We start from the raw sequence: 21,626 nt of genomic DNA, 5'->3' as shown, positions 1-21,626 counted from the left end.
TAAACACAATTAAACAGAGTCCTGTGTGTCTTTCCTCAGTTCCCAGAAAGTATTTTCTCTGTGCTCTTTTCAACAGAATCTGTTTCAACAGAATCTGGGAAAATTCCTACAGTTCAGATTTTATTTGTCAGTCAGTTTAGTATAAAATATACAGCACTTGATTACTGGTAAATCCAGAATAAAAACAAAATCCTGAAAAACGAGGCTATCCTGGACTATTCTGCTTAACGCCACACATTAAAATACGTCACTGCTTTTTTAAAAATTTGAAAAAAAAAAAAACTTTATTGGAGGACGGAATCAGTTTGCTGTGTTTAATCTAACTGACCATCCCCTTCCTTCCGTCCAGCGTTATGTTCAGCTGTGTAGCGCGTGTCTAAGGGGGGACTTCAGGCATATCTCCCTGTCCACGAGCACACAGCCGTTTTGGAGGGAAACCCAACCGTCACATAGCCTACACCGATCACGTTGCGCACACAGCAGGACAGATAAGATTAAGCAAAGGTACAGCATGCACTCGGCAACCAACTAATATTGTAATGAAGACCCCCCAAGATTTTTTATTTTTTTATTTACTGGTTTATGTTTTTATCATAGCACCAATATGTACAATGGTAGCCTTTAAACAAACAAACAAAAAAACCTAACAGGACCAATGAGAATGGAACGCAGCCCCGATACTGTAGAGAGATTCTGTGAACAGGTTTTCACTGAAACGTACTTAGGACTGTAGACGAGCCCTGTTTACACGAGTTCCGATGCAACAATTTCAGCCATAGTTAATACTGTACAATACACACACAAGCAACTCGGGTTACATCCGGATTCAAATACGCTCGATAAATACTGAACATATCCTTACATGCCCTCCAGACTGGGATCGCTGGCACGAATTGCGTTAAATGAATGAAAGCGCGCTTTCACCTAAATCAACACCAGGACCGTAGTAAACAGCAGTGCCTACGTTGCTGATAAACGCAACTCAATAGCAATATTCTCTTAAAATTCTCAATATAACTTGATTTCGAGTTAACTCAAAACAGAAGTTACGCAAAATGCCAAATATGAAACTTTATAAAGTTGGGTGAGGGAAAGAGCGACTGTGTGACCGAAGCTCTTTAAGGATTGTATCGACACTCATCCCGCCCTTTTCTCAAATAGCCTAAACTCTCATCTGCATTTTTAAACAGGCGACATATATCACATACGGAAGGCTCGCGGACACACAAAAACACATTGCTCATGATGCTAAAATATAAAAAGAAGCGAAACATTTACCTGAGTAAGACAGAGAGGAGAATACATCATGGTGCAATGGAACTTATGACTTCGCAAGTGGAAAAAAAACTGAGAAGTCACTGAATCATTTCTTCGCAATTATCATCATCATCACCACCATCACCACCACCATCAACATCATCCGATTTTGAGTCGGTAGAAACTTAAAGCCCTCCGAAAAAATCGCGATGCAACAAAATATAAAGTGCAAAAATTGTAGAAGACAAATATAACTTTGAACAGAATGCGCAGAGAACGCTTGGATAGGTGGAAGATCTATAAATCTGTTCCATTTAGGAAATGGGGGAGAGAAAGAATCAAAGAATGAGAAAATGAAAAAGAGGGAGGAATGAAATGACGTTCTGAAAATAGCCCATCCCAGAAAATAAGGAACTTAAAGATGCAGTATCCCCGATTTCCAAGGTCCAGCGTGATCCGCACAGTTCACAAAATAAACTCGTAAATACGACACACTCTTTCTCTCTCTCGCTCAGGTGCAGCGTCCGAAAGAGATGTTTCATAAACAAAAAGCAAATGACTTTCTCTCTCCCCTGCGAGCTCGCACACTCCCTCACTCATTCCCTCCCTCCTTTCCCCAGTCAGAGGGAGCGAGAATGGTGATTGCGCTCGTGCGATACACTCCGAACAAGAACGCTGGAGCTCGCGGCTCATTTTCATTCAACAGTCTTCAGATTAACGACTGGAATCGATTTCTTTAAAACTCAAAGGTCATGGAATAGCACACACTTCTGCCTTCGGTATCAAGTTTTGTGGAAATAAACAAGTGGCAGCATTAAACGGCGTTCATTGGGTCGGCTAAGGCTCCACGACTCCAGATAATAATTTTGCCATTGATGAAAAATACAAAATAGAGCTCTCCAGGCTGCGAGACAACCAGGATAATAGTCCTAAATTCTCGACAATTTTATTGCAAAGAGAAATCTAATTCAGTTTCAGAGATAGCCTGTTTTAACTCATTAAGGGCTTAAAATGTGCGACCAATCCAAATAAGCAAATGCGTAAATATGCGTAAACTTAGAACCACGCGTTTTGTCATTAGAAAATAGTGTGACACTTTATGAAAGAACTGTAAGGATGGTGTAAGGATCTCCACATCACGAAAAGAACAGATTCAAATTTCTCTTGTGTGCTAAATGGAAAGTATATCTAGTAGGCTTGGTGTAAATCATCACAAAAATCAAACCAGTTTCTTGTTTCACCCAGGCGGTGTTTAAACATTATAACAGTTATTGTACAAACTCTAGTAAGAACTATGTTAAAACATAAAATATTAACATGAAAAAAAAAGCCGGGAATGAATGCAGGATATGAATCATCTGGAGGTGTAACCTAAATAATATCTAGTGCAGCAGAGTCCTTTGCAGTAATGTCACTGGCGAAAGCATGCTTACAATTTGCTCAAGACTGTTATGCCTCGAAACATATGTGTTTGTGTAGGATTAGTATGTATACATAACTACTGGCAATGTATTTTATTCAGACTCATATAAGGAAACCATATAGCCTACTGAGACAGGTGCGACCACGTGAACACAGGTTACCCAAGTTTGTCCTGGACGGAGTGTTGTAGGCTACATTACATGTTTGTTTTCCTCAAAATGAACATTCAGCTTGATAAAATGAATGAATAAAGAAACGCGGACTGCGGGACACAGGCATTCCCTGTGTCAACAACCAATGCTTCGTATCAGATTCGCGGCTCAGCAAAACCGATTGCTGCTGCCCAACCGCCACTACGGTTCTCCGATGTCATATTTTCAACTTATTTTCTATATTCGTTCGTGTGAATAGCGTGTCCTTCCGTGCACCACAAAACTCACCATAATCACCATCGGTGTCTATTTCTGTTTTCACTACTTAACGACTTCATGTTCTGCATCAGTAGTGCGATTTTTGTGTTATGGAATGTGCTCAGGACAGCCATGCAGCATATTACAGAAACTCCCCTGGCCAGCTACAGCCTAACTATTCATATCCTTTATGGTCTAAAAAAAAAAAAAAGTAAATAATTCGGTAACGGTACTGACATTCTCTAAGTGAAAGGGCACGGAGAGTCCACTTTCATTATATGTGCCCTGAAAACGTGAAAACTAAAACTGCGTAACTTTAAACAACTTATTTAATGACACAAATCAGCATGATTGTGCAAGCTATCAAAATTCTCAGGCTTTTTTTTTAATTATTATTTTTTAAAAGGTTCACGTGGAATTCGCGTCAAAGTCGCAAGGACTATGATTATGACAAATTGGACCTGTAATAATCGAATGCTGGCCGGCTGTTCCTAGAGTAGAATGTCCCAGAAAGTGCAAGCACTCGTGTGGTATTCACGTCCACATGCTTGCAGAATTGGATACAGTTACCAGATCATGAACCTTTTAGAAAAATACATTTACATAAATACCAAGAACAGATATAAGACCTACGAGAATGCATTGTTGTACACTGATACTGATCGGTGTGTTTGGCTGTATCGCAGCGGCGCTGTAACTGTGACGAGTCCCCGCTACGGAGCGCCTCTGTCGGTCTATGGTTCAAATTCATGCCGGCGCGCCTGCGGCTTCGGCTGCGGCCATTTTCTGCTCTACAAACTCTGTACCGGCTACTGCGTCTAGCGGCTTTGAACTTCAACTTGGCCTTCGGGGTCCCGTGCCGAATACGCATCTGCTCAACCCGTACTCGTAGGCAAATAACCAAGAACTTTAATCATGGGTTAAGTGGCAAAAATGTTCAATATTTTCACGATTACGCGCCCAATGGCAAAAAATATGTCTGCACTTTCTAACCTTTCCCACAAACCTTCCGTTTGGCTAAGACCCAAGAAGAAAAAAGAGTAACTGCCGAGAAACAGGAAGGGGGGGAAGAAAACCGAAATAGGCTTCTCCTGCTATAATCTCAATTCGTCTGAAAGAGAACCGAACTCGTGACCGTTCACGCAGCGAGTCAGTTGGAATAACGACAAATAATGAGGAAATCGATTTGTTAACGTACCATTGCCGAGCGAAACTGCCAGCCCCCCCCAAAAAAAGTTGTAGCTAACAGGCTCTTTCAGCACCGCAGTTCAGCGTCTGGTCATCTCGTCGATGCTGTTGTTTTTTTCTATTATTATTATTATTATTACATTTCCATTCTCTTCGTAAAGAAGTAATCCTCGGTCTTCAGAAGGGGAGCAACCCGAGGCGGGATACCGTAGAAGCGTCCGACGAAAGCTGCAGCTTCAGTCCGATCCGAGCCCCCGTCACAAGGTAGAAAAGGACAACAAAAAATAAATAAATATCATGCAATACTATTAAACGGCTTGCACAATTCGTGCCAGGACTGTAGCCGCTTGTAGGAGTATAGCTACATCGGTTGATGGTGCCTTTGCGGTGTCGTGATGTTTGCTTGGATATCTTAAAATTAGAGTGCCGGCTCGTCGGTCTCATAGATGTTGCAGCACTGTACACATGTCTTCGAGATTTTTTGCGCTATCAGCGTTTCCGTCTGATTGTTTCTCCTCTGTGTCCATGCAGACGGTCCGAGTGGTGTTTTCCTGGGAGACCTTACTGTCGTCTCGCTAGAGGAATAGCTGAAACACATGGAGAGGTGGGGGGGGGGGGGGCAGTAATCTATTATAGTGTTGCACTTGATGGCGTAGTTCATATAAAAGCGGGAGAGGAGGAAAATATATATCAACAGTTAACAGTCAGTGCACAGAGGAAGACAAGCACTTGGTTAAAAGAAAGTCTTAAATAAAGCAGAGTATATTTTTAAAATTCTTTTGCGTTTTGTTTGGTGTTTTATTTCAGTATGTTATAACGTGCAATGAACTCTCTCTGAAAGGTAGAGTCTGTAGGAATACTAAAACGCATGCACCGTCCCCTTTTAATTTTTCCTGTGTCCCGTTTTTCACCTCAGAGTATAGTTGCTTGGCATTTTTTTGAGCAGGTGACGTTTCACCTGATTAATGCTGCCTATTATCCTGGACACGGTATTCCCAAAAGTTCTGACAAATCACAATTTGTAGGAAGAGAAAGATCAGACTGCCGCAAAGACCTGGGATAAGATAAATGTTTTCCATATATTTACATATTTGTCAAGCTTTATTATAATATATTGGACACAGTAGCAAACAACATAACGTTTTTTAACTTGCACTGATTTTGGCAAAATATTCCCGAATCGGACGCTTCCAGTGTATCTATACCTCTGCTATCGCTCTGCCTCCCCCCTCTCCCACCCCTGCTCTGACAAACATGCTCTCTCTCACACACACACACACACACACACGCACGCACACTGCAACTTCTTATATCACAAGATATACTGCAACCGACTAGCCTACGTTTTAACTATAGAAAAAACGGAAGCATTAGACTATGAATACCAATTAACGGGTCACTAAGCATTTAAATCTAGTAAGGCATGATATACTAAAATATCCAACGTCAAGTTGCGTGGTTTGCGAAAACCATGCGAGATTATATATTTTTCGTTATAGAATCGAAACGAACATTTGCGTTAATATCTTAAGTTATGAACAATTATGCATCTTTAGTGATCACTATTTTGGCTATTTATAGGTAATGCACCGTTGTTGCTGCATTACTAGCATTAGATCTTTAGGGTGAAAATAACCAAAACTGCTGCTTTTAATTTTTCCACGTAACCTATAATTTAATAAAGTGAGAACCTGAAGTCCTGTACTTGCCTCCAATTCTTAAAACTTGGCCCTCAGCCTTTGGTGAACTTATTTCTCTATACAATACTACCATTTCTAGGGAAACCATGTTTCATATTCGACTTCACGTGCATTGCTAACACTCAAAGTTTGCAACAGAAGCATGGTGGTGGTGCGATGGTGGTTCACGTGTCTGCATTAAATATTAAATACTTATGTTTTACGGCCTGTATTTGTAACCTTTGTACGTGGCATTGCGTCGTTACTTCTGTTAGCAAGGTGAGCAACGACCGGAAAAAAAAACAAATGCAGACCTGATTGTGTTTGGCCTTCCCTGACAGTTAATGTCACGTATTTGCAAACTAAAAAAAAAATTAACTAACGAGTCTGACACTGAAATCCAACATTAATTATACTGTTAGTAGTGAAGGTAAGAAAAATATATTGCTTTATTTGTATTATGCAACATATAATGCAGCACACAATCTACTCTCACGAGATGAGCACAGCGTCACAGACTGGTAAAATATGCATTGTAGCTGCTTTTCACCGACGCACAGCGACAAATTTTAGGTGTGTTTGTTCAGACTGCTGCCTAAACCCATAACTTTAAGCCGATATGGCTCCTATATGCTGCCCTACTTTTCAGCACGCTTTATGCATTTGAGGCCTAGTAGGTTTTCATTAGAAGTCAAGTAGATTTAGTTGCAGTGCACGGTTCATATTTTTTCCATGATATTCGTTAAGTTCATTATATATATATATATATATATATATATATATATAATATATTAAATATAAATTTTTCATCGAAGAAGCAGACTGAAAGCGAGGTTAAAGGACTTGACCAAGAAGAACAATTAACAATATACATTTTAAGTTTTATCCATTCAACAGCAACAGAAATGTATTTAAATCAAGTAAAGTCGTCTGCATAAATTAATGAATATAAGGACAGCAATATTTTTATACATACTAAATTTACCCTGTTGTTTAAATTCATCTGTTATTTTTAAACAGTCAGCGTTGTTTCTGTAGCCGTTCTTAAAGTGTTGACGGTGAGTCGTGTTGATTCTTTAGTTGGTCATGTATTAAATTTACTTAAATTTATTTCATTACCACACCAAGGAGTTCCTAACATTAAATGTGTGACACATTTTTATTATTTACTTACATATAATTACATGAAACAGTTCCACAAACATGCCATTGTCGTTTTGTGGGGTTGGAAATAATTCAACCGTTTCCACATTAAAAACATTAAGGCCTATTTTCGTATGTGCTTTTTTTTAAAAAAAGAAGGACTGGACCTCACCATGTTTATTTGTATTATCCTACCATATCCTCTCTTATTCCAGTTCTAAGGTAAATGAACACATTTTGTGGAAAGTTCTTGAAATATGAATCGTATTTATATATTTATTTACCTACCTACCTACCACCTCTTTATCTAGGCCTACTTATCTAGACATTTTCGCAAGCATGAGTCGTTCCGTAATTTTCGATTCAAATAGTGCATTTAGAATAATGGCGAGGAATTGCATTACTGGTGAATGTCTGACACAATAATCCATTCAATAATTAACCCCTGATTCGCATTTATGAAATACACTGGCTATATCACAGAAGGAAAATCAAAATGAAATATTTTGGGGCAAAACAAAATTCCAAAAGACCTCAATAATCACGCCAAATCAAAAATGTCCTGGACTTGTGAAGAAACATTGGAAATGTTTTATGTATATATAATCTAAAAATACTAAATATTCGAAATGATCACTAGTGGAATCTCAGACTTGGCTTTCCGTCTCTGTAAATAATTGAACTGTTTTTAAAAGGAAGGCTGCGTCACTACTATATTATCCTGGATTGCGGCAGATTCTCGCTTTTTATAGGGTATGTAACAAAAGAAATACACGGTTCCATACACTTCTAATTAAATAATAATAAGAACGACCTGGATTTTTGACCAAATTTCACAGACTTAAACAGTAATTGAACAGGGGATATAAACTTTGGAGATAGCTACGCATTAAAGCCGGATAAATAATTCGAAATGTAATTATTAATTAGATTTATAATTAATAATAATTAGGCTACCAATTATTATAATAATTACTAAAACTTAAAGTTTATGATGAACCAAAAAGTTTTCCTGTTTTCGCCCGAAATCCAACACACGACAGTAAACTTGGAACAGAATGCTGACGAAGACAGAATTACTATACTGTACAAGCGTCGCAAAGTCTTTGAGATGAAGAGTAAATAGATTTGCTGTTAAACTACATTTTCAGCTTTTCTTTGAAACAAATGATTAAAAACAAATATATATTGCTGTTCAAAGAGATATTTTCTTTCAAACAGATATTTTATGTCAGCTGTGATTCCCTCACTTTTAAATAAATGTAATGTTATTGATAATTGTGTAGGCCTGCTTAGATAGACGAAATACTTCATCAATAACGCCTGAGTTCAAGTAGTTTGTTGTAGACAACCATATTGTTTCTATATAAATATCCGTATAACCACCAATAATTAACATATTTTAAAATAAATTGAATTAATTTAAATTAAAACCGCCTCTGCGTTTTGCGGGGGGATCCCTAAGAGGCATATTTGAGTGCCTATGCCCTACAATGCCAAAATCCGATTTTTCTTTCAGCAACACCTTTCCAGATGTACGGAGAATATGGGAATCCTTCAAAATAATTCAATTAATTCAGTCACGTGGCAGCTGATCCACAGAGGACCCGCGTGCTCTGATCTGTCACTCCTGAAATATAAACTAAGCAGTGACTAAGAACTTCAGAGGTACCAAAAAAAAAAAAAACATTTTTAAAAACATTTTATGTTATTATTTGGTTTGATTCTTACTTAAAACGTCTGTCAGTCTTAAAACAATTCAGCTAGTGAGTTTGTTGCAGCATTTATTCACAATATGTGTTCATATATCATGGATGTGTTGTTTAAAATAACTAAAAGAGCACTGCAGTTATTACTCCGATAATTATTCCAAATACTAGAAATCTTGTACTTTTCATTCGAGTAGACTATTTTTTTATTGGGGGCTGACACTAAAAAATAATTTAAAAAATAAATAAATAAAATAATTTAATGGAATCAAGTAGAACACCTTTTCAGTAAGTGACTTTCCCCAAGATGAGTGCCAGGTGTGACTTTACGACAGCGTACACTCGAAGACGCGAAGGAGAACCCCGTATCTGGTACACGGCTCTCCAAGTGCTTCTGTGGCTCTCGGTCATAGACCGCGCCGTCCCGGCATGCCACCTGCGCTGTGCTGTGCTTTATGCAAGTCAGAGAGCGCGAGACATGATCCGACACTTCAGGGTGGATTAGCGGATGGTGCTGCAAGATTCCTTTCGACAGAAAAAACAAAGCTCCCCCCAGCCTACATTCGAAAAATGTTCAGAAAGATTACACCGGGGTTCGCAATGGATGTAATATCGATCTTTCCCCCTTTTTAAAATGAGAAAGTTAGTGATCTAGACACTTTCCCAAACAAGTGTCACATTTGAATTATTTTCTTTTCTTTTTTTGCTTCTTTTTGAAGGCACAGGGTGTTTTGTCACTGACAACAAAAGGTGGTACCTACAATGTACCGGATCAAAGAATAGGCGAAATGCGTACTTACCCTAATCCCACGGTCTCGGGTCTAACAAAACAGCATTTGTGATGGTTTTGTTAAATCATTTCTATACATGTGAATGGGTATCGTAATATGCAAATACAGCGTGTGTGTGTGTACACACACACACACACCTAACCATAAAGTGTGAGAGAGTTTAATCAGCAGCTTGGATGCATGGGGTGATATAAAACCGCGAATGTATCTGGATTTCAAAATGAATCAGGCTTGAATGAATTTGAGCTGGAAAGGACACCGGTGACCCCGCCAGATAAATCTCACTCACAGGGACAAGGCTGTGTGTCCTGTAACTTAACACCACCTCATGCAAAAGCTGCCCCAGAAAATTCACCAAAGAGCCAGTCGGTTTGATTCTGATTTGGCTCAGCTAATAATAATGTCTTAACCCTTTAAAGAGTGTTCTTCTTTTTTTCTAAATTGCTTTCAGTTACCAGTAGTGATTGTGACATCAGCATTAGAATGTTCAGTTAAGAACATTGTACATTTGTGACCTCACACCTGAAAGGGTTACAGTTGTTGCTGGTGTATGTACATGCAGTACGTAGGTACTTGACTGCAGGTATTACAGTAGGGCCATTGTATTACAACCCTTATAGTCAACAGACTCCGTTAAATTCTTGCATTTCACATGTTCCCTGTAGGTCAATGGTAACCAATCCTGCTCCTGGAGATCTACCATCCTGTTGCTGTAGATTTTCTCTCCAAACATAACAAAGTGCAATTCATTCAACAGCTAGAGATCTTGTTGAGCTACTAATTAGTAGTCAGGTGTGCCAAATTAGGATTGAAATGAAAACCAACAGGACGGTAGATCTCCAGGAACAGGGTTGGTTACCACTGCACCATGCACTGCCCTATTTGTTAAAGCAAGGTTAGGGAATATTTACGCACAACTGGCATAACTGGACCCTTATTCATATTAGTACACATTTGATTTGGTTAAAAAAAATTACCTGAAATCTGTGATATATCCATTCATGTGTCACCATAAAGACAAACCAGACAGCAAACTGGTTTTCTTCTTTTGCCAGGTGTATTTTAGATTCCTGATACTGTAAGATTTTTATTTTTTAAATTTTTTTAAGTAGCACGTGGTTAATCTTTCCTTCAACATTCACATTTAAAGACGCTAATGACGCTGAGCTCCTGCTGCAGGTTCCAGCTTCTCTCGGGAGTGGTTTTGACAGTGCTGGAATGCAAGCAAAGTCAAGTCGCACAACATGCTCGGAGCAAACCATTTGTGACATGAATTTCCACTGGCAACCAAAACTTTAGCAAATTTCCATGAAAAGGTCTCATTCTAGACAAGTTTCTCTACATTATTATTTTTGCAAAAAAATTTCCCTTAAAAACAAGAGACGGGAGATGAAGAGAGATTCAATCTGTTTTTATTCAGAGCCAATAGTGGTGAAGTTTATGCTCCCAAAAGGAGTGCCATTGCATCCCGACTCGTGGAAAAACGTTCCTGACTGCCAAAGGTTTCGGATGTGTGTGCGTGTGTGGGTGGGTGAGTGTGTGCGCGTGTGCATGAGTTTGAGTGAGTGTGTGTGCTGTGTGTGTGTGTGTGTGTGTGTGCGTGGGGGGTGGGGGGGATAGTCTCTGCCCACCTCAACAAAATTAGTCCCCATCAGAGTCAAATACAAGCAAAGGATTCTCCATTTTCTCTTCATAATACCTTCATAGAAGGTGGCCATTCTTGGTGCAGAAACATAAAAAAAGTATTGACCAGATTAAGGTTCACTTCTTTTTTCAATTCTGAAGAGCTAATATGCATAGTAGCATTTTCAATTTTTCCCCAAATATATTTAGTTTTGATGGTTGGCTTGCAGTCCAAGTAAAATACAGCCTATGATTATCACACATTGACTGCATTGTAAATCAAAGTTCCAACAGCGTCTCTTCTGGTCAAGCCCGCCCTCTGCTGGACACCGAGTGAATATGACCACCAGGAAATAGTATTTTGCAATTTAAATCACGTTTTCCCATGACTTCAAAACATTTATCACTTGTAAATGACTAAAGCAGCACCATAACGATACTATATACAATTTCTGAAATGCAGAGGTGGACAATCCAGGTTCAGAAAGTAAAAGTCCTCCCCTGTATTTTATTCCAATCACCTGGATTTGCAAATTAGCACAACTCTTCCGCCAGCAGCTAGAACTAATTAGTGAAATCAGCTGGCTGAGAGTTCATGGGTGGAAGAAACGCATGGCAGGATACTTACTTCCAGATCCCTGGACTTCCCACCCCTATTGAAATGTCTGCTACCCAGTCTGGGTACCATGTGTGTCCCCCCGAAAACAAACTTTGATTCTAATTAGGAAGAGTAAACTGCAGCACTTATCCCAACACCACAGCAGTCCCCTACTGTAGCCTCCTAGAACTACAGTAAATATTTTAAATATTTGTGTGTGTGCTGTGTACACAGTAAAATGTTCAGTGTTAATTAAACTCTAACAGAGTCCAACAGAGTCTAACAGGGACCATATGTACTCTGTGAGAGCTGAATTAACACACGACATTATAATGTGTGTGTGAGAGTGATACAGGAAGATGATGAGTGGGCAAAAAGAGAAAAAATAATATTAAGACCGCACAGATCTGAGGGACTACAGCTCAGTTTCGTCATACTATACATAATAATATCATCAGTTGCCTTATGGCAACCCTGAAATTTCACCAAAACATTATTTTATTAGCTTACATATAGCCAGTAACTGATATGTTAATAATAACTCGTAATATTAATAGTAATAATAGCCCTCGGGATTTCGTTTACAACGATGAATGATGTCTTAACAGCGACTGCTGGCACTTCAGAACGCAGCGTACACCAGAAAACTCTGACAGAATTAAGACGGGCACACACGGACCAGAACGAGCAGGACATGCAGGACATTCAGATTCTCCAAGTCCAGCAGCGGTAATGACCTAGGCGTTATAAAGGGCTCTAGGCCCCCTGATGGTTGAAGGGGGCTGTTTTCGCGGGAGCTGCCTGCTGCAGCGGTGGCGGTAGGGTGAGGACAGAACTGAGGTCAACGTCGGTTGGCTAGTTTTCATCCAGCTCACTGGTACAAGCCTGCCCCTCATAATCTTAAAAAAATAAAATAAATAAAAACCCATAAAGGGCCATTATAATGCCAATATGCTGTGTAATTTTAGACTATCTCTGTTTAAATGCCCAGCTGGACTAGTGAAAGTCCTGCAGAGGAATTGCAAATGTAATCACACACGCGCACACGCACACATGTAAGCACGCGCACACACACACACACACACACAGCACACACGTGCAAACACAAACACACACACACTTCCGAAATCACTGACACACACTCTGGAACACAAAGAGTCAAATGGCCAGAGGCAAGAGACTTTTCTTCACTTTCCAAAACAACAAGCTATATGAGCAGAGGAAGAAAAATAAAATTAAAATAAAAAAAACCTTCTGGAAACTTTGCCCCCCCTTTTCAGACGAAACCCTGCCAAAAACCCTACCGAGTGCCAGCACCCCTCCCTTTTTCAGAGAAAGCACGTTTTTACTACGGGCCATCTGAATGCTCGCTCAGTGCAAACCGCTTTCATTTCCATATTCCAGGCCCACTTGGCACAGTCCCGCAATCACCTTCCAGGAGCACCAACACACTCTGTTAAACACGACCGTTTCAAACACAGAGCGGACTTGCCTGCCACGTTTGTTTGTTTACATTTTCCTGAGTTCAAGCCGCAGTGTGGCGAGCTCTCTCCTGCAGAACCGGGGTGGGGGGGGGGGGGGTGGACAGGGCGTTGACTCAAGGTCACGGCTGCAACGCCGCAGAAAAATTCCGTTAAAAGATCACCTTCCCAGCGCTGAAAATTCCACCTAAGGCCAGCTGGGATTCTAACGTGGGGTTTTTTTTATTTTTTTATTTAAGATGCTGTGTTTTTGACACTTTCTAGTTGGTCATAGCTGGTCTGTGGGCGGTTGAAACCGGTCAGGTGCTGGGAGAGAAAGGGTCAAATGGGAGGACTGGCTGATTAGATTAGATTCGATTCAGGTCGTCGCCTTCTGAGACAACGAAATGCGTCCTCTGCATTTAACCCATCGTATAGGCTTGTCGGAGGGCGAGTGGCTGTTTGACCAGCTAAAATTGTCAAACACACAGCTTAAATGAGCTTGGCCAGTTTAGGCTGGTTTAAACTGGAATATTCAGCAGGGTTGCCTCGGTTGACCTGAGTGAGTGAGTGAGTGGGAGCTGACTGAACTAGTAATGCATTTGCCCATGAGAGAAGTTCTGGCTCCCCATACAGACCGAGTTTTTCCTTTTTAAATGTTATTTTATTCATGTATTACTTATTTGCTGTCTCTGTCAGTCTTGTATAAATGTGTTTTATTGATTTTTATTTTTTTTTTACTGTTACTGTAGATTTTTTCTGTAAACCACATTGCATTGCATTCGGTTGTAAAAAAATTAGCTATACAAATAAAGACAGATTGATTGACTGATTGATTGAGATTGAATCTGTGCAGTGCCAGAGCCTTGTTTTGCTATATAGCCATGAACTGTCCACCTGAAAACATACGACCAGGCTGCAGAATAGATGTTAAACCCAATGGGGGGGGGGGGGTTATGTGGAAGTATTGGTGGAGCAGTGAACCTGCGAATCTTCCCAGAGTTGGCAATAAAACGGGTAAAAAGAGCCTTGGGCTTTCTTAGTTACCACAATATCAGCCTGTTTATTTCCATATCCAAACAGCTGTTCTGAATTCCTAAAACAAATACATTTGTGTAATTTTGATCACTGCAAAGGTTTTCAGATGTTAAAAGTGAAAGAAAATGACATTCATTAAAGAAGCAGATACAATACAGTCCAAAACACTCGGTACATAATAAAAATGCTTGTCCCACTCAGTTGCCTGTTTTTTTTTTTCAGCTAGCTGTCCAAAACAATGAATGAATGAATGATGAATGAATGAATGAGTGAATGAATTAATGAATCATTGCATTCATATAGCACTTTTCTGAACGCTCAAAAATAAATTCTCACACCAAGGATGAGTCAAGTTCTCTCACCTGTATGAATTCTCAGGCGTTTCCTTATAGGCATACTATGCCGCATATTTATCCTGAAAATATTATAAAACAACCATCTGGGCTTCTTCGTTTGCTAGCTAGAAACTAACACTCTGCTGAAATCTGATCCCAAATCACGGGCTCTGGGGAAAGATGCATTGGCAATCTCCGTCTTTGGGCACTTTTGCCAAATTCTTACACCGTAGCCTGCATTTGTTATTCTAAATGTGTTATTCTAAAATTATCATCCAAACCCTTCACACAGGGAACACTTGGTGTTTTCACCTGTATGGATTCCACGGTGGGTACGTAGATGCGATTGACTAAAAGAAGTTTTTTTTTTTTAATTTTTAAAAAAGACTTCTCACACCGATTAGCTACATTTTTTCAGATGAATATTCCGATGCCTATTAAAAGTACATTTCCGAATAAAATGCTTTCCGCACTGAGTACAAGCGTATGGCTTTTCAGCTGTATGACCTCTCAGGTGTATCAGGAAAGGACATTCTGAAGCGAAACGTTCCCCACACTGTGAGCATTGGAAGGGCTCTTCTCCTGTATTAATTATCAGGTGGTAACTTAAATGGCTTTTACGATGAAATCCCTTCCCACACCGAGTACACGTGTAGGGCTTTTCACCTGTGTGGGTTCTCTGGTGGGTGCTTAATTGACACTTACGAATGAATCCCTTCCCACACTGAGTACATGTGTAGGGCGTTTCTCCTGTATGAATTCTGAGATGGGTGTTTAAATCAGTTTTCCTTATGAAACGCTTCCCACACTGAGTGCATGCGTAGGGCTTTTCCCCTGTATGAATCTTCTGGTGGGCGCTTAATTGATATTTCATAAGGAAAGACTTTCCACACTGAGAGCACGGGAAGGGCTTTTCACCTGTATGGATACTCTGGTGGGAACGCAGCTGAGCTCTCTTAATGAAACACTTCCCACACTGAGTACATGCATAGGGCTTTTCGCCAGTGTGAATTTTCTGGTGGTACCATAAAACGGATTGACGAATGAAACGCTTCCCACACTGAGTACACGTGTAGGGCTTTTCTCCGGTATGAATTCTCTGATGGGCGTCTAAATCATATTTCCTTACAAAGCACTTTTCACACTGAGTACACGCGTGGGGCTTTATGCCAGCATGCATTCGCAGGTGAGCACGCAAACGAGACTTCTGAAGAAAACGCTTCTCGCACTGATCACACTCGAAGGGCTCTTCGCCCGCACGCGTTTCCTGATGCTCTTTTAAATAGGTTTTCTGAAGGAAGCGGTTCCCACGCCGAGCGCGGGTGTAGGGGCTTTCACCCGTACGGATCCCCACATCCTGGACTGGTTTTGAAGGCTCGAGGCGTCTCAAACGCAGGGTGGAACGGTACCGTTCGCTCCCGAGATTTTTAACGTTTGGACTCGGCGCTCCCGCGCACCGCCGTGGTTCTGCTGGGCCTTCGTGATCGACGCCGGCTCCGTTACGCACAGCACTCATGAGATCGCTCACTAAAACTTCCCTGGGTTCACGCTTCAATTTTTCAGACTCAAAGCCGTGGACGAGACCCGTGTGTTCAGACTTAACGTGGCCTCCATCATCGGTCTCCGTTTTGATTCGATCAGGATTCTGATGGGTTACACATCCCAGATTTGCAAAGTCCGGGCTCTCTGTCATAAGGTCCCCAGCGTAGGTGGGGCCCAGATCAGTTTCTGTTTTTATCAATGGTGCGTCTGCGTGGTGTACATCACTGACCCCGCTGTGCCCTGTAACACACTCCGGCTCCAGTGTGTTGAGTCCTGGTGCAGCACACTCTGTCTCTGACTCTGCCATGTGGACAGGCTCCAGTCCACTGAGTTCCTCTTCTTTCTGTCTGATCCTGTGCTGCTCAGTGAGCTCTGGTAGTGTTGCCTCAGTGTCCCGTCTCAGACAGACTCCTGCCTGCATCATACTGCTGCTCAAAGGTGTGCAGAACTGCAGCTCCTGGAGGGAAACGGTGGAAGGGATTTAGCCTTAGGCTAGTCTAACTGCATCAGCTGACCAGCGGACACATTTAAATTTCCATTTTTAGTACCCGATTTGGTCTTTCCTCCCAACTCGGAATGTACAACCACATCAAGACACTCATTCAATCCTTGGAACGTATCTCCACCAACTGACAGAGCAGAGCCATGTTCTGCCAGATGGTTTCGTAGCCTTCTCTCCCAAATGAATATCCTGCTGCCAGCCTCAGCATATATACACACTCTGCAAACCACCATTTTGAGTTGTGCAGTCATTTCTCAGGATTTATACAGTTCAAGAGCAGCTGGCGCAGGCTGATCCTGACTCAGCTTCCTACCTGGGTGATGCACAGTACCCAGTCATTAACGAAGCTTCAATTTCAAGTGGCACATCGGTCATTTCAAGCTTTGCGTTAAACCCACTTTATTAATTGTCCATACTCAAGACATTTACATACACACACAAATACATACATATATCGGTCTGGGAAATAATCGTTCTGTTAAAGGAGTACCATGGTGGTTGAACGTGACACTTCCCAGTTGTCTTCAGGCAACAACAAAAGAAATGTGCATAATTTTTTTATTCTTCAGTCATTTCAATGTACTTTAAAACGTATTTCTAGCCTAATTCCCACTATAAATTCACCGAACGTCTGGCGTGTAATGAGAACTGTCAGTTAGCTATGTTGACAGACGTTCCTGTTACCTAGCTACCCCCATGATACGCTCTCTTGGGAGACTGAATTCACAGCTAGCTAGCTTAGTAGTATATCAGTATCGATAGATAGCTAGGTAAGGCGTGACTTGTACAGTTACAATTTGCTATCTACTACAATTAATAAAGCACAACTAAACGCCTCATAAGCGAATAGCAGCTAACGTTACGATAACATTGCCTATAAGCAAACCAAACTAGCTAGCTAGCTAATGATAAACCAGAAATAATCTAAGGACTCTAATTTAAGTGACTAACGTTAGTCAAATATTTGCATGTCTGACAGCAGGGTGTGTCCGTCAGATTCTTACGGCGTGAATAGATGGTTACTGTATCGTGACGTAGAAAATGACAACTTCTCACCGTTGAAAATGGACGATGATTAAACGCATATTCTCAAATCAGAACGACATATTAATACTTGCTCATGTGTTCCTCATGCCTTTGTGCAAATAGCACATAAAACAGAGAAAGTGTGAAAATCACCATGGTACTCCTTTAAAGCCTACAACAAACACTCCTTAGAGAGAAAAATCTTGAATAAGTCAAAATGAAGTCAAAATGAGAATACAATGTTTACTTGCGGATGTTTAGCTGGCAAACTAAATAATAGGGGCCAGTAAAAAATAAGCACGCTAATAAATTTGGCAGGAGGCTCAGATTATTCTATTATTTTTTATATTTCTAGCAAGCAAGCTTCAATGTGATTTGAAAAGGCAATGTTTAAACATAAGTAGTTTTTCATTCTAGAACAATCAAACAGCCTCCAAATAACATCAAAATCAAATGGGCTAACGTAGTTTGAAAAGTCGCAGAAATGTGCCATATGCCCCTTTAAAACTGTATCCCCATTTTATAATAATCTTATGACTGACTTCATAATGCATTGCGATTTGTCTACGATCGACGTTAGCCTATAGAGAAGAGATATACGTAATGCTTCAAATATTCGAGAAATTCGAACTTTTGAACATGGAAATGTAGGACTGCATTTAACGTTATCCAAAGCCTTTACATGATGCTCTATCCAGGAGTTGGTTAGGTCTGCTCAGCACTTGACCCGATGGTTGAACGCACCCGATCAACAATGTTACCTCACGGATACACATTATAATGGACCATTACAAACGTCCGCAATCCAAATAAGCTATTTTGCATGAATACTCTACGTGCTGAATTGGTCTCTTTGCACGAATTCACTTGAAAATTTACCCGTGCGTTTCAGATGATTCTAGCTAAATAAACCTGAGCTAGCCTAGTCTAGCTACCAAGCTAGGTCTTTTACAGGAATTACGCTCCTCTACCGGCTTTAAGCTAGCTCAGCTGACGTCACAATCGAAGCTTTAACTTTTTTCAATTCCGTAGTTGACTAAATGCTAAATGGGACAAGAAAACACAAATTAAACACACTGATACAAATTAAACAATCAACCAAGTAGATGAAGAGTAAAACAATTTTAACAACAATAGTTATAATTGTATTAGGGTATATGTCCGTAAAGCAATGTACTTTTAGTAAACAATTGCCAATGGCTGAATCCAAGGTGATGGCATTTCAGCTAACCCCAGGCTGTGTGTTTGCAGCGGTAATTGCAATTATCAACAGATCCTGTGCAACCGGTAGTGGAGGAAGCTTGTCGATCTAATATATATATAGGCCAAAAGATAATTTAAATCTTACCCATATTCATCCTGATTGATTTACTTTCTTGGGTTGATTGGCCAATTCCACTGATTCCGAATGCGTATTAGTGTAGTAATGGTGGGTCGTTCTGTGGCGAACAAAACGGAACTGCCATCACACCATCACCGCGTTTCCGTACCTTTTCTCGTGAAAGCCTCGACAATAGACCAGAGCCATAGGACTCGGCGGCTACTTCTTCTTTGGTTTTAATGGCGGTTGTAAAACTAAAATTAGTGCATTACCGCCACCTACTGTATGTATTGCTGTCTGGTTTAGTTCTCTCAAAAAAGAAATAAAACAGCCCAACCCTCCCATATCTGACTCGCGATTCTTTACCATTTCTCTATATCCCTTGAGTCTGACTCCCTCCAAAATTCCCTGTATTTCGTCCCCCTTCACATCCGTTATTCCTAAAATCTCTTTCGCTGCCTCCACCAGCATCTTGATCCTCTCTGATTTTGTTTCTATTTCACTAGCACAATTGATCACCATCGCTATTGTAATATTTTCTTGCATAGGTTCAGACTGAACTCATTTATGGAGCCCAGCAAGCCGTGTAAAATGATCTCCGCACCACCACTTATATTTTCACAGGTTTTAGTCAGTCCAGTAATTAGGTACAGATACAGGAGCAAGGCGGTCACAGGCTACCGCTAGCGGTACAAACAAACCTTGTAAATCAGCTATGGCTGAATTATCGTCTAGTAAAACGGTGCAAACACCAATTCTAAAAGAAACAAACAAAACACAATTACTATACAACCGACGCACTATCCCCGCCCACATTAAAAAAAAACCCTACATTCAATTCCATACATAGTATTCAAATTACACAAATGACAAGAAATCGCCGCTTATCCCACCTCACAGCGGGTCGTTCAATCCACTATAGTAGATAATAAAAATATTTACTTCAGTTCGCATCAAAACAAACCTCGTCGGCACTCATTACACATATTAAACTAATCCTTATTACTCTCAGTGCATCGGGAGAAATCGGACAACAGACAACACAGCAATACAAACACTTCACTTACGATTCAAAGAGCGTGCTTGAATTTGACGCCGCCGCTTCCCTGGCATAAAATGCAATGCTGTTCTCCCAAGTGCATATGTTTGGGCAGACCAAACAGACCATTTTAAAGGGACTACTTCCTCCCTCGCGAATTCCCACTTCCTTTGAAAACTCCTCCCACAGGGTGAAAACGTCACTCCTTCACTGGGTCACACTATAAACAAAGATATTTATACACGAAGATGGTGGACTTGGTGGATCTCTCTGCTATACATGCCATGAACCTTCTTCTTTCGATATACATCATTTCTCTGTCACCTCTCACTTGATCTTTTCCCTCTGTTCCAGTTCTATTCTGTTCCTTCCTCACAGTTCCCGTTTCTGCCCTCACTCTCTTCGTTGCTTCTGCATATGTTATTTTGTTATTTTCTTTCTATCTCACTTTCCCTCTTCCTTCTTTCACACTGCGTTGCCCCCACTTCATGATTTCCCCCACACTGAAAACATATTGCCTGGTCTTTAGACATTGTACAATATTCATCCGAACACCCATCTTCCCTACACCTTCTACACCTGTGATCCCTTTTCCTACAAACTGCTGCCACGTGTCCATAGCCCGGACACCAAAAACACCTCAGTGGAACACTCATATGCCCTCACCATGTAACTAACGTAATCTAAATAAATCGACCGACGGCTATGCTGCAAGAACTGCGTTTAAAATATCAATGGCGAAGACTCACTGAGCTAAACGTAGGCTATACGGTTCCTAAACGAACGACAGACAGTGAACGAATCAGCGTATCCACTTCCGAAATGAAAGAAAGCAAGGAACCCGGTGACGATGTGTTGGATGAGCTGAAAGACCGAACTGGTCCAGTCGTTCAGAAAAGAGAGGTCGACGTATTAACAACGTCATTGCAATGCCTGGTTGGGGAAATAGGCTACAACGTCCACATTTTTTTTTTCTTTGAATATATGGAAACGAAACACTGTATGTGCACAGAAAAAGCTATAGGGCTAAGGTACAAATAGGCTAACCCGCAAACGTCGCATGGTTCATTCCATATTAAATACTGGTAAGGGCAAGCTGGCGAAATATGGTTAAATCGAAGTGCACATCACATCATTTTCATATTCATCAAACCATTCAGTGACCTCTTGTGCCCTGTAGATGGCGGCATTGTCATCCTGGAAGAGACCACTCCCATCAGGATAGTTTCATCATAGGATAAAGGCGATCACACAGAAAAACTTAATATTGTTTGCCAGGAAAGTGCCCCCACAGCATAACAGAGCCACCGGACCCCCTCACTTTAGGGGTCAACCATTCAGGTCTGTACCGTTCACTTGGTGTACACCACACATGCACTCACCCACTTATTGAAAATATGGTGAAGGATGACTCATCTGACCATACCACTTTTTTCCCCCACATCCATGTAGACCAGTGCCTATGGTTTCTGCACTACTGAACACTGAAATGTGCATTAGCTTTTGTAATGAGGGGTTTATGCACTGCAGACCTACAATAATA

At 40.8% G+C, this 21,626-nt stretch overlaps 2 protein-coding genes and 1 long non-coding RNA gene across 7 annotated transcripts in view; 1 reads left to right on the top strand and 2 right to left on the bottom strand.

Annotated features, from left to right (window-relative positions):
- The window catches only part of nfic (nuclear factor I/C), a 133,250-nt gene extending 128,817 nt beyond the window's left edge, over positions 1–4,433 (bottom strand). Inside the window, exon 1 of one of the 2 annotated variants that reach the window (XM_064330090.1) lies at positions 4,288–4,433. In XM_064330090.1, coding sequence (XP_064186160.1) covers positions 4,288–4,290 — 3 coding nt within the window. In that variant the 5' untranslated portion in view covers positions 4,291–4,433. Of the gene's footprint in view, positions 1–1,278; positions 3,955–4,287 lie in introns of those variants that run through there. The other variant, XM_064330091.1, reaches the window with a different exon arrangement.
- LOC135252236 (uncharacterized) lies at positions 4,418–5,054 on the top strand. The gene is made up of 2 exons (XR_010329366.1): positions 4,418–4,541; positions 4,809–5,054. It is a non-coding gene; the product is annotated as an uncharacterized LOC135252236 (long non-coding RNA).
- Positions 5,055–14,321: 9,267 nt separating this feature from the next.
- On the bottom strand, positions 14,322–20,445 carry LOC135252229 (gastrula zinc finger protein XlCGF57.1-like). 4 transcript variants are annotated; one of them, XM_064330083.1, is made up of 4 exons: positions 20,112–20,445; positions 19,746–19,801; positions 19,072–19,162; positions 14,322–16,652 (listed from the first exon to the last, which is right to left on the bottom strand). In XM_064330083.1, exon 4 carries the CDS (start codon positions 16,617–16,619, stop codon positions 15,054–15,056), a length of 1,566 nt encoding a protein of 521 aa, XP_064186153.1. In that variant the 5' UTR covers positions 16,620–16,652; positions 19,072–19,162; positions 19,746–19,801; positions 20,112–20,445; the 3' UTR covers positions 14,322–15,053. The 4 variants fall into 4 exon arrangements, with proteins under 4 accessions (XP_064186153.1, XP_064186154.1, XP_064186152.1 ...); XM_064330084.1 differs by lacking the exon at positions 19,746–19,801; XM_064330082.1 differs by lacking the exons at positions 19,072–19,162; positions 19,746–19,801.
- Positions 20,446–21,626: the final 1,181 nt, after the last annotated feature.

Source organism: Anguilla rostrata, chromosome 4 (genome assembly GCF_018555375.3).
Source record: "Anguilla rostrata isolate EN2019 chromosome 4, ASM1855537v3, whole genome shotgun sequence".
Classification (NCBI taxonomy): Eukaryota; Metazoa; Chordata; class Actinopteri; order Anguilliformes; family Anguillidae; genus Anguilla; species Anguilla rostrata.
This window is presented reverse-complemented; position numbering and strand designations above follow the sequence as displayed.